The 12,520-nt window shown below is 43.2% G+C and overlaps 2 protein-coding genes across 2 annotated transcripts in view; one reads left to right on the forward strand and one right to left on the reverse strand.

Moving 5' to 3' along the window:
- The window catches only part of LOC133662278 (uncharacterized), a 14,908-nt gene extending 10,338 nt beyond the window's left edge, over positions 1 to 4,570 (forward strand). The window contains exon 2 of the mRNA XM_062066143.1: positions 4,554 to 4,570. The gene's annotated coding sequence lies outside the window, so the exon portion shown is untranslated. The remainder of the gene's footprint in view (positions 1 to 4,553) is intronic.
- Positions 1 to 12,520, reverse strand: part of LOC133662280 (serine/threonine-protein phosphatase PP1-beta catalytic subunit) — a 67,197-nt gene that overhangs the window by 19,430 nt on the left and 35,247 nt on the right. Inside the window, exons 2-5 of the mRNA XM_062066145.1 lie at positions 7,945 to 8,076; positions 7,648 to 7,878; positions 5,646 to 5,750; positions 5,487 to 5,558 (exon numbers count right to left, since the gene is read on the reverse strand). Of these exons, the coding sequence (XP_061922129.1) occupies positions 5,487 to 5,558; positions 5,646 to 5,750; positions 7,648 to 7,878; positions 7,945 to 8,076 (540 nt within the window). The remainder of the gene's footprint in view (positions 1 to 5,486; positions 5,559 to 5,645; positions 5,751 to 7,647; positions 7,879 to 7,944; positions 8,077 to 12,520) is intronic.

Raw genomic sequence — 12,520 nt, forward strand, 5'->3', positions numbered from 1 at the left:
TCCTCTCGATGTGGAGGAGCAGCGGCTTTACTTTGAGCTCCCCCCGGATGGCAGAGCTTCTCACCCTATCTCTAAGGGAGAGCCCCGCCTACCGGCGGAGGAAACTCATTTCGGCCGCTCGTACCGGTGATCTTGTCCTTTCGGTCATAACCCAAAGCTCATGACCATAGGTGAGGATGGGAACGTAGATCGACCGGTAAATTGAGAGCTTTGCCTTCCGACTCAGCTCCTTCTTCACCACAATGGATCAATACAGCGTCCGCATTACTGAAGACGCCGCACCGATCCGCCTGTCGATCTCACGATTCACTCTTCCCTCACTCGTGATCAAGACTCCGAGGTACCTGAACTACTCCACTTGGGGCAGGGTCTCCTCCCCAACCCGGGGATGGCACTCCACCCTTTTCCGGGCGAGAACCATGGACTCGGACTTGGAGGTGCTGATTCTCATCCCAGTCGCGTCACACTCGGCTGCGAACCGATCCAGTGAGAGCTGAAGATCCTGGCTAGATGAAGCCATCAGGACCACACCATCTGCAAAAAGCAGAGACCTAATCCTGCAGCCACCAAACCAGTTCCCCCTCAACGCCTTGACTGCGCCTAGAAATTCTGTCCATAAAAGTTATGAACAGAATCGGTGACAAAGGGCAGCCTTGGCGGAGTCCAACCCTCACTGGAAACGTGTCCAACTTACTGCCGGCAATGCGGACCAAGCTCTGACACTGATCGTACAGGGAGCGGACCGCCACAATCAGACAGTCCGATACCCATGCTCTCTAAGCACTCCCCACAGGACTTCCCGAGGGACACGGTCAAATGCCTTCTCTAAGTCCACAAAGCACATGTAGACTGGTTGGGCAAACTCCCATGCACCCTCAAGGACCCTGTCGAGAGTATAGAGCTGGTCCACAGTTCCACGACCAGGACGAAAACCACACTTTTTCTCCTGAATCCGAGGTTCGACTATCCGGCTTAGCCTCCTCTCCAGTACACCTGAATAGACCTCACCGGGAAGGCTGAGGAGTGTGATCTCACGATAGTTGGAACACACCCTCCGGTTCCCCTTCATAAAGAGAGGAACCACCACCCCGGTCTGCCAATCCAGAGGTACCGCCCTCGATGTCCACGCGATGCTGCAGAGTTTTGTTAATCGAGACAGCCCCACAGCATCCAGTGCCTTGAGGAACTCCGGGCGGATCTCATCCACTCCCGGGGCCTTGACACCGAGGAGCTTTTTAACTACCTCAGCAACCTCAGCCCCAGAAATAGGAGAGCCCACCACAGATGCCCCAGGCACTGCTTCCTCATAGGAAGACGTGTTGGTGGGATTGAGGAGGTCTTCCAAGTATTCCCTCCACCGATCCACAACATCCGCAGTCGAGGTCAGCAGAACACCATTCTTACCATACACAGTGTTGACAGTGCACTGCTTCCCCTTCCTGAGGCGGCGGATAGTGGTCCAGAGTCGCTTCGAAGCCGTCCGGAAGTCGTTTTCCATGGCTTCCCCAAACTCTTCCCATGTCCGAATTTTTGCCTCCGCGATCGCTGAAGCCGCACACCGCTTGGCCTGTCGGTTCCTGTCCGCTGCCTCCGGAGTCCTATGCGCCAAAAGAACTTGATAGGACTCTTTCTTCAGCCTGACGGCATCCTTCACTGCTTGTGTCTACCAACGGGTTCTAGGATTACCGCCACAACAGGCACCAACTACCTTGCGGCCACAGCTCCAATCAGTCACCTCGACAATAGAGGTGGGGAACATGGTCCACTCTGACTCAATGTCCAGCACCTCCCTCGTGACATGTTCAAAGTTCTTCCGGAGGTGGGAATTTAAACTCTCTCTGACAGGAGACTCTGCCAGACGTTTCCAGCAGACCCTCACACTGCAGTTGGGCCTGCCAGGTCTGTCCGGCATCCTCCCCCACCATCGCAGCCAACTCACCACCAGGTGGTGATCGGTAGAAAGCTCTGCCCCTCTCTTCACCCGAGTGTCCAAAACATGAGGCCGCAAATCCGATGACACAACTACAAAGTCGATCATGGAACTGCGGCCTAGGGTGTCCTGGTGCCAAGTGCACATGTGTACACATTTATGTTTGAACATGGTGTTTGTTATGGACAATCTGTGGCGAGCACAAAAGTCAAGTAACAAAACACCACTCGGGTTCAGATCCGGGCGGCCATTCTTCCCAATCACGCCTCTTCAGGTTTCACTGTCGTTGCCAACATGAGCATTGAAGCCCCCCAGTAGGACAAGGGAATCCCCCGGGGGAGCACTTTCCAGTACTCTCTCGAGTGTATCCAAAAAGGGTGGGTACTCTGAACTGCTGTTTGGTGCATAAGCACAAACAACAGTCAGGACCCGTCCCTCCACCCGAAGGCGGAGGGAAGCTACCCTCGCGTCCACTGGGTTGAACTCCAACATGCAGGCTTAGAGCCGGGGGGCAACAAGAACTGCTACCCCAGCCCGTCGCCTCTCACTGCGTGCAACGCCAGTATGGAAGAGAGTCCAGCCCCTCTCGAGAGAACAGGTTCCAGAGCCCTTACTGTGCGTCGAAGTGAGTCCGACTATATCCAGCCGGAACTTCTCCACCTCGCGCACTAGCTCAGGCTCCCCCCCCTCAGCGAGGTGACATTCCATGTACCAAGAGCTAGCCTATGTAGCCGAAGATCGGACTGCCAAGTGCCCTGCCTTCGGCTTCCGCCCAGCTCACAACGCACCTGACCTCTATGGCCCCTCCCATGAGTGGTGAGCCCATTGGAGGGGGGGGACCTACGTTGCCTCTTCGGGCTCATGGGGCAGGCGCTCGCCATCGTGCCCCAACTACGGGCCTGGCTCCAGAAGGGAGCCCCGGTGACCCGCGTCCGGGCGAGGGAAATGGGAGTCTCTGTTTTTGTATTTCCATAGAAGTCTTTGAGCTGCTCTTTGTCTGATCCCTCACCTAGGACCTGTTTGTCTTGGGAGACCCTACCAGGGGGCATGAAAGCCCCAAGACAACATAGCTCCTAGGATCATTGGGACACGCAAACTCCTCTACCACAATAAGGTGGCAGCTCAGAGAGGAGTTAATAAATTCAAATACAAATAAGGACACAAGAGAAGTATCCAACACTTCTCTTTTGTAAAGTAAATCTGTACAGCAGATATAGATCATCTACATCAACAATATGGATTTGCCTGAGTGACTGGACAGGACAGATTTAAATTCATATATATAATATTCATATATATATATATATTCATATATATATATATATATATATATATATATATATATATATATATATATATATATATATATATATATATATATATAATATATAAAATTATATATATATATATATATATATATAATATATATATATATATATATATATATATATATATATATATATATATATATAATATGTATTTTTTTTATTAAAAAAAAAAATGCTAGATTTTTTAAAAATCTGATTAAGAATCGTGATTCAATCAAAAATCTTTTTTTTTTTGGACACCCCTTGTTTTCGGGCAGCACGGTGGCAGAGGGGTTAGTGCGTCTGCCTCACAATACGAAGGTCCTAAGTAGTCTTGGGTTCAATTCCGGGCTCGGGATCTTTCTGTGTGGAGTTTGCATGTTCTCCCTGTGACTGCGTGGGTTCCCTCCGGGTACTCCGGCCTCCTCCCACCTCCAAAGACATGCACCTGGGGATAGGTTGATTGGCAACACTAAATGGGCCCTAGTGTGTGAATGTGAGTGTGAATGTTGTCCGTCTGTGTTGGCCCTGCGATGAGGTGGCGACTTGTCCAGGGTGTACCCCGCCTTCCGCCCGGTTGTAGCTGAGATAGGCTCCAGCGCCCCCGCGACCCCGAAGGGAATAAGCGGTAGAAAATGGATGGATGGATGGACCCCTTGTTTTCTTGCAATTATTTTTGCTGTATTTATCTGCCACACGTGGAAGACCGGTTGTTTAAAAAAAAGCCTCCACTAAACCAGTCCCTGGTGCAAAAAAGACCCCTGGTCTGTAGCACTTTTCACAGAGAGAGCTCCCTGCTTCGCATGGTTCAAATAAAAACAAGTACAAGGACTGCAGCTTTTCAATATTTTAGCAATTGAAAATTTTTGGGATAAAACACATTTGTGTTTGCTTAAAGAGCAAATATAAGGAAAAATAAGACATTTCTCTTAATAATGGACGACCAAATGGTTTCCTTTTGAAAAGACTAATTGACATGTTAGACCGGCTGACTAGAAGTAAGACAAATATATTTAAAACTTGCAGTTTATGCGGTGTTTAAACACAAATGAAGACACGTACTATTACTTATTGATATTTTCTCATCAACTAAAAGTAAGACAGACTTTTTGTTCTATGAATATGCTAGAAATAAGCAGCTACTGATTAACATTTATGTTTTCCATCTCTTTATTTTGCAGTTTTGACATTAAAAATGATAAAGAAATGTTATGTATATTTTGTTATCAGTATCAACAGTTCAGCTCTATGCCTTTTGAATGTATTCCAATGTTTGCATGGGTTAATGTTTATTCTATTTCTACAATGTGCCGCAGACCCTGATAAAAAGCGCCATGTTCCACAAATGGGCCACACTTTGAACACCACTGGTGTAAGTACTCTAGCATGTGACGATAGATTGTCCCTAAGTTTTTTCTGAGCCAGGTTTCACACTTAGGGAGGTTTTGTGCTTGCAATGCACATTTGCACACTGGATCTCTATTTGTATTTGATTGCCAAATAAATGCTCAACGCTAGACACATCCATTTTTAATGCAGACCGCTAAATATAATGACAAAGATCGCTTCTGCTACGTCTCTTACAAAGCAGGTGTCTTGTGAAGCGGATTTACGACGCCTGCCTCCACACTTATCATCTTTTGGCAAACAAAGCGGAAAATGTGCATTTTGGGCGGGACGAATTTGATTACGTAATGTCCCCCTTAAATACATGATAAATGGGAAACACTGCATCCGCTTCCTCCTTCACCTGCTCGCGGTGACACAAGCGTTTTGGGCCACGGGAAAACTAGGCATGCTTTTGAATTTACGATTAAATTAACGATTCTTTGGGAAAGAGAAAATGGCTCTTAATTTTTTGTAGTCAAATTACTTGAGAAATACTTTCACCCCTTAAGAGTACAATCAAATATCAGCATACAACATGGTGGAACAACAGAAACATGGCACATTAAATAATAATGGAATATTACTGGAACGTATGCTTAAACTAAAGTGTTTTTAAAAATATCAGTATGGGGTTGTATTCCACCATTTCAGAGCAACTGACTCCTGAAAAGACAAGATCTACATGAGTGAAGGCGCCTGACTGTAGAGTACCCAGCAGTAAGCGATGGATAAAATGTTGTATTGTAATGACACATCGACTCAGTGCAAGGATGCTAAAAGAGGAGCAATATGACAAATCTTTGAGATCTAATATTCTGGACTAATCTAATGAATCCATTGCATGCGAGCTGCTAACTGACCTGTGTCTGGCACATCTGTTGGTCTCATGATACGTCTGATTTGCTCCATAGACTGCAGGTCCGGGGAGAGACCTGAGGTACAAGACATCATCACCAGCTGCTTCAAAGCCCTCATCAAGAAACTTGCTGTGAATCCAACACCAGCATTGGGCTGCGTACCTCCGTGACAGCAAAAGATCTTCTCGTCCACGATGGCGGCGATGGGGAGACAGTTGAAGCAGTCGGTGAACGTCTTCCACAACTTGATGTTGAACCTGCGTTTACCTGAGTGACCAACAAATGCAACTGTGAGTCGGAGGGTCGAGAAGTAGGAACGTTCCGCTTATGTGGGTAATAATGAGTGAGGCGGGTAACTAATAATAACTAAGCAAGTAATAATAATGAGTGAGTAATAACAAGTGAGGTGGGTAAGTAATGAGTAACAATTACTGAGGCGGATTAGAAAGTAAGTAATAATAAGTGAGACAAGTATTAATAAGTAAGTAATAAAGTGAGGCGGGTAATAATAAGTAAGGTGGCTAAGTAATAAGTAAGCAACAATTACTGAGGCGGATTAGTAAGTGAGAAAGAATAAGTGAGATAAGTATTAATAAGTACAAGTGAGGCGGGTAACAAGTGGGGTGTGTAAATAATAATAATAAGTGAGGCATTAATTAAAAAGTACTGAAAGTAATACATCTGCGATCGACCGGTAGCTTGCGATCGATGTAATGGGCACCCCTGTAATAAGTAATAGGTAAGTAATAATAATGATAAGTAAGTAAGTAATGATAGCTAAGTAATAAGTAAATAATGATAAGTAAATAAGTAATAGTAAGTAAGTAATAAGTAATGATAGGTAGTAAGTATGAATAAGTAAGTATTTAATAAGTAATGATAAATAGTAATAAGTAATAATAAGTTAAGAAGTAATAAGTAACTAATGATAAGTAGTAATAAGTAATGATAATAGGTAAGTAATAATTAAGTAATGATAAGTAAGTAATGATAAATAAGTAATACATAAGTAATGATAAGTAATTAATAAGTAATAAAAGTAATGATCAGCAAACAACAAGTAAGTAATAAGCAATGTGCCCTCTAATTTTTCATGTGTGTGAGCAAACGCACAAACACCCTGAGCATTCAGTGGAATACAGATGTGCACACTGTGGTCATACCAGCAGCACATTTGTCTCAAACCCGACATAACAATTTAAATGTCTTATTATTATAATCAAGTGACTAGTCAATTTCAAGAGATTATTTTCTAATATATGTGATTTGGCCCACTTAAGATATTCTTTTTTTTTTCAATCAGCTATGCACTATAGTATTTTATGCCTGGGTGGGGGTCCTGCTTTGGAAATATTGTGTACCCCTTTCAGAGATCACATTTAGTTCCCCTTAAAACATTCACATGTTGCATGAGATGAAGTGTTAATTAACTTTCTGTCCGTCAAATAAATATTTTTATTAGCAATTATGTAGTCCTGTAACATAATTTCATGATTAATATCCAAAAAATAACATTCTTAACAAATGACAGTAGAATAAGCACACTGATTGAGGAGTCATAGTAAAACAACCTGAAAGTTACACTTTACGTGTAGTGTTGGAGTTGTCCAACTTTTTGTGTGGCCATAAACGCACTAGTGGCTAATTGCCATAGTGTATGTCTTGGTGCAGGTGAGAGAGAGAGCAAGCTGCTGTTGATATAACAGATGACAAAGAGTTGCTTTTGGCTTGGTTTGTACGGTAGACAACGACCACTTTTGCTAGATAAAAGTATTTTACACATTGTTTTGGTGTGGTTATGGCCGACAAACACTTTCGCTAAATAAAAGGACCGATGGAATTCCTGTCCTCCTTTAAGTGTCTCCACAGACGTTACAATAATTTAAGTGTTGACAAACATTGTTTTATCTGTTGTGGCCGCCTTTCGTCACCTGTTACTCACAGTTGCATTGCAAAAATCATACAAAACAAACTATTTGTTTATTTTGTTTAGAGTGGGATTTGATTTTTTGCGCGGCATAGATTTGCTGTGCGCAGAGGACAGGTGAGCAGTGCGCAATTGCGCAGGTGCGCACCTTAGAGGGAACGTTGGTAATAAGTAAGTAATGATAAGTATTAAGTAGCATACGTAATGATTAATAATTAGTAAGGCAGGTGCGCTTACACTCGTCATAAAAGCCGTAGATGCGGTTGATGGAGGCGCACTCATGGTTGCCTCGAAGCAGGAAGAAGTTCTCGGGGTACTTGATCTTGTAGGCCAGCAGCAGGCAGATGGTCTCCAGCGACTGCTTTCCTCTGTCCACGTAGTCGCCGAGGAATAGGTAGTTAGCCTCTGGAGGGAAGCCGCCGTACTCGAACAGTCTCAGTAGGTCTGTGTACTGCCCGTGAATGTCACCTGCAGGGAGGGCGAGCCGTGAGGAAGTGACAGGTGTGAAAGGACGGCCACTGGCTGGGAACTCACCACAGATTTTGAGCGGCGCCTCCAGTTCTAGAAGGATTGGCTGACTGAGGAAGATCTCGCGGGACTTGATGCAGAGTCCGCGCACCTCAGCCTCCGTCATCTGCACGATCTTCCCCGGACGACATCCTCGCACTGAAGGGTGAGAGCAGGGGCGGCGGTTAACGAGGGCTGTCCCTGCCGTGTATTCCTTGTTTTTATATGTGTTTTAGTTTCTGTGTTGACAGACCATTCACGTATGCCATATATAATATTTACCGGAAGGTTAGCTTTTGCAGTTGATTTCCTGTTGCAAGCCAAATATTTTGCGGTCATGTATATTTAATAACAGCAGTTGTTTTCATAGTGTGAAGTTAATGTTTTTCTTGATGTTTAGTTAGATTTAGCTACGTCCCTGCTGTCCAGGAATGTTTCCAACAATATTTAGCAATATCAAGATACAGAATGTTGTTATGCTATGGAATATGCAGCCTACAAGAGATTTATTAATCTAGTTAGCCATGTTTTCTTAATAATATTCATTGCACCAAATGCTGTACAACAACACAAACATCCATTCTATGTGGAAGTTTCCGAAAGAAAACTTTTCATATGCAAGTATACAGAGAATAAGAAAAAGTCAATCAATCATAAGCAGGCTTTTACAATTCAGACTTTTTGCATACAGACATTGACAAACTGCATTAATGTTGTTGACTCGGCTCTACTTAACAAGAGCAGCAACCTTTCTCTGCCTTGTTGTTTATTTGAACAACTTTTTTGCCTTTTATGATCGATTGGGAGGGGGGGGTTACAAAATTCCTTTTGGAATTACAACTCCTGTGAAAAAATAGTCATTTCAAATGAAAACTCCTAGAAATATTAAAATAAATCAAGAATATAAATTGTGGTAGTCAGTAACGGTTACATTTTTAGATCAGCAGAGTGAAAATATAGAATCATAGAATCACTCAATTGTATTGAATCATGAAACACGGACCAAAAAAACACTAACACCTAATGTTACTGTTTTTTTGGCCACTTCTGGCTTTTATTACAGCTTGCAGTCCTGTGAGGCGTGGACTTGATGAGTGACAACCAGTAATTTTCATCAATCTTGCTCCAACTTTCTGATTGCTGTTGTCAGATCAACTTTATAGGTTGGAGTTTTTTTATGGAACATTTTCTTCAATTTCCACCACAGATTTTCAATTAAGATTGCGATCCGGACTATTAGCAGGCCATGACATTGACCTTGTGTATCCTTCTTCAAACAAAGTTTTTGCTCTATAGCAAGATGCGTTATCATTTAAAAATGATTTAATCATCTCCAAACACCCTTTCCATTGATGGCAAAAGATACTGTAAGTGTACAAAATGACAATGTAAACTTGTGCTATTTATTAAAGATGTAATGGCAGCCATTCCCCATTACCTGGCATGCAGCCCAATATCATCAATGACTGTGGAAATTAGCATGTTTTCTTCAGGCAGTCGTCTTCATAAATCTCATTGGAACAGCACAAAACAAAAGTTCCACCATCATCACCTTTCCCAATGCAGATTCATGATTCATCACTGGATATGACTTTACTCCAGTCATCCATAGTCCACCATTCCTAAAGCCAGAAAGTTGCCATTTTAAATGTCTATAGTTTTGTGTCATGTCTGTTATCTGCTTTTCTCTACAAAATCAAACAACTGAATGAACATCCTCCAAGTCTAGTGAGTCCATCATTTTAACAGGGGTTGTAATTCCACAGGCGAAAATGCTGCACGTATGCAACATTTTTACTCTGCTTTCAATTGACTTCTTGCTTATCTGACTCTTGTTTGCCCACCATGGGCTTGAGTCTAAACACATGGTGTCCAGACGTGACGTCACATTTAACCCGGCAATAAGCACTCAAAAAAAGCAGTCCCTTCCAGACCCAGGAACCAGCATACATAGACCACGTAATCAAACCACGATTGCTATGTGTTTGAATATTGATCAAGCCTTTTCTAACAGTCCACACTTCAAAATAAGTTTTAAAAAAAAGTGTAGTATTCGTAGAGGTGGGGGAAATAATCGATTATTAGAAGCATCGCAATTCGGACATGGACGATTATAAAATCGATTAGTAAACATCAATAATCAATGTATTTATTGTAAATAAAGTAATGCAGACAGTTCTAAAATTTGGCTGACTACAGCAAGCCACCTCACTGAGAGATCCGACCAGCTCCTTTATTTTAGGGCACTTATGTTCCAGTTTTGCACACACGTCCATGAATGTAATAAATGTAAGTCAACTGTTTGTTTCAAATTCACTGTTTTCAAAAGTTGCAAGTGATAAACGCTCATTTAGTGAAACAAAAATAAATGTAAAACTGCATCAATATACAGTACAGTCCAAAAGTTTGGACACACATTTCAATGAGTTTTCTTTATTTTCATGACTATTTACATTGTAGATTTTTACTGAAGGCATCAAAACTATGACACCTGTGAAGTGAAAACCATTTCAGGTGACTACCTCTTGAAGCTCATCGAGAGAATGCCAAGAGGGTGCAAAACAGTAATCAGAGCAAAGGCTGGCTTTTTTGAAGAAACTAGAATATAAAACATTTTTTCAGTTATTTCAACTTTTTACATATGTTCATTCATAGTTTTGATGCCGTCCTTGACAATCCACAATGTAAATAGTCATGAAAATAAAGAAAACACATTGAATGAGAAGGTGTGTCCAAACTTTTGGCCTGTGCTGTACATAAATTAAAGATGCATCCATAATTGGTTTTAATTGAATCGTAGCACCTGATTCGTAATCGTAGTTGGATCGTAAGCTGGCCAAAGATTCCCACCTCTAATGATTTGTGCTGATATCGTTATCTGACAATATATCGGTAATGGTAAATATTCAAGGCTGTGTCACGCCAAATTTCTTCTCCCTACAAAAATCCCCCCCCCCCCCCATTTACTTCCGTGGTCATGTTTCCTCTTACGTCATTGACATCGATCGATAGCACTTCGGCTTTGACTGCCCGTCGCTGGAAGGATACTTCGTCTTTGACAGCTGCTGGAATCTGAAGAAATCGATTGTTTTTTTTTTTGTACAGGAGCGAAACAGGACAGTCGCGTGCCGGTTAAGGACCCCAGGCAACTTTGTGATTTTATTGGACGCAGCCCAGTAAGTAAATGGGGGGGGGGGGGGTTTGTAGGGGGAAGAAATTTGGCGTGACAGCTGCAATACCAGTATCGTACCAGAAGTGAAAAAGTTGTTGGGAACACCGCTACTGTAATATGTTCCCATTAACAATATGTGTATTATTGCACCTTTGCAGCATTGGGACAGCTCAGCCGTGACGGTCGATCAAACTGAGCGTCTGTTGCCTTGAAGCGCCATTTGTTGGTACTTGATCCTACAGCTAACATGCAGTGTTTGTGTTCTTGTCGTTTGCCTTGTACAAGAAAAACAAAAATGAACGCTGAAACCTGAAGAGTGACATCCAGACTTAACTAACAAGCTGTCAACAGAACAATTTAAGACCCCTCCCTCCTACTGAGTGGCGTTGCAGGCCGAGCAGCTGGCTCATTTGACAGTCAGGCCTGATATCACACACACGCCCACACTTCAATGTTTGTCTGCCGCTTTCTGCACACACAGTGACCTTGAGTGTGGATTGTACCACTCTGAGCTGGTGGGGATAAATCACAGAATACTTTTGTTACAGCTGCAGTACATCCAGTGACCATTAGGTTACAACCCCTCACAATTCCATTCTTCAACTATCCAAAGCAAAAGGTTTTTATTTTTTTTTGCTTTGCTCCTTTTTTTTGCCCAACCACTTGTATTGCAGGAGAGACCACACACACACACGCGCACACACACACGCACACACACACACACACGTTCCATTACTATGGCAACCCAGCAAGACTAATCTCCAGTGTCTGAGGTGTTGGCGAATGGAGGCAAAAGAGCTGATTTGCAAGTAGAGGCATCTCTCTTTAAAAAACTTTGAAACCAATCCATTTATCTTCGGTTCAGACAGGGGGCCACTGAAGGAGATTCATCCTATCGTCTCATCTCCATCACCTTGTTCAGCCATCTTTGCTACAGTGTAAGGCAGGGGTCCATAAACTGCGGCCTGGGGCATGTGCCAAGGGGGGGAAAACACTTTTTTTTTTCTCAATCCAGCCGCTCGGGCAAATGTCGATGGAGATCAGGGTTGCCCATTACGTCAATCGCAAGCTACCGGTCGATCGCGGAGGGTGTGTCAGTCGACCGCCAGCCAGGCATTAAAAAAATAGACCTAAAAATTTGCGTTCATCAATCTTCACTATGACGTCACTTGATTGACATTCACGGCACCCAAGGGTCTAGTTAGATGACGTTGGCTAATGCGAGATCATTATTAAAAAAAATGACAGAGAGGAGGGCGTGAAATACTTTTAATTTCAACAGACTCTCGCGCCGTACCTGCCATCAAAACTCTAAAGGCCGACTGCCCACTTCCTGTCTTCACAATAAAAACCCTGCTTAATCCTGCCTGCGCTAACAAAATACGGGTGTCAGAAAGCTGGCGTGCACAAGCTAGCAAGCTACGGAGTTTG

This window comes from Entelurus aequoreus, linkage group LG12 (genome assembly GCF_033978785.1).
Source record: "Entelurus aequoreus isolate RoL-2023_Sb linkage group LG12, RoL_Eaeq_v1.1, whole genome shotgun sequence".
In the NCBI taxonomy this organism is placed as follows: Eukaryota; Metazoa; Chordata; class Actinopteri; order Syngnathiformes; family Syngnathidae; genus Entelurus; species Entelurus aequoreus.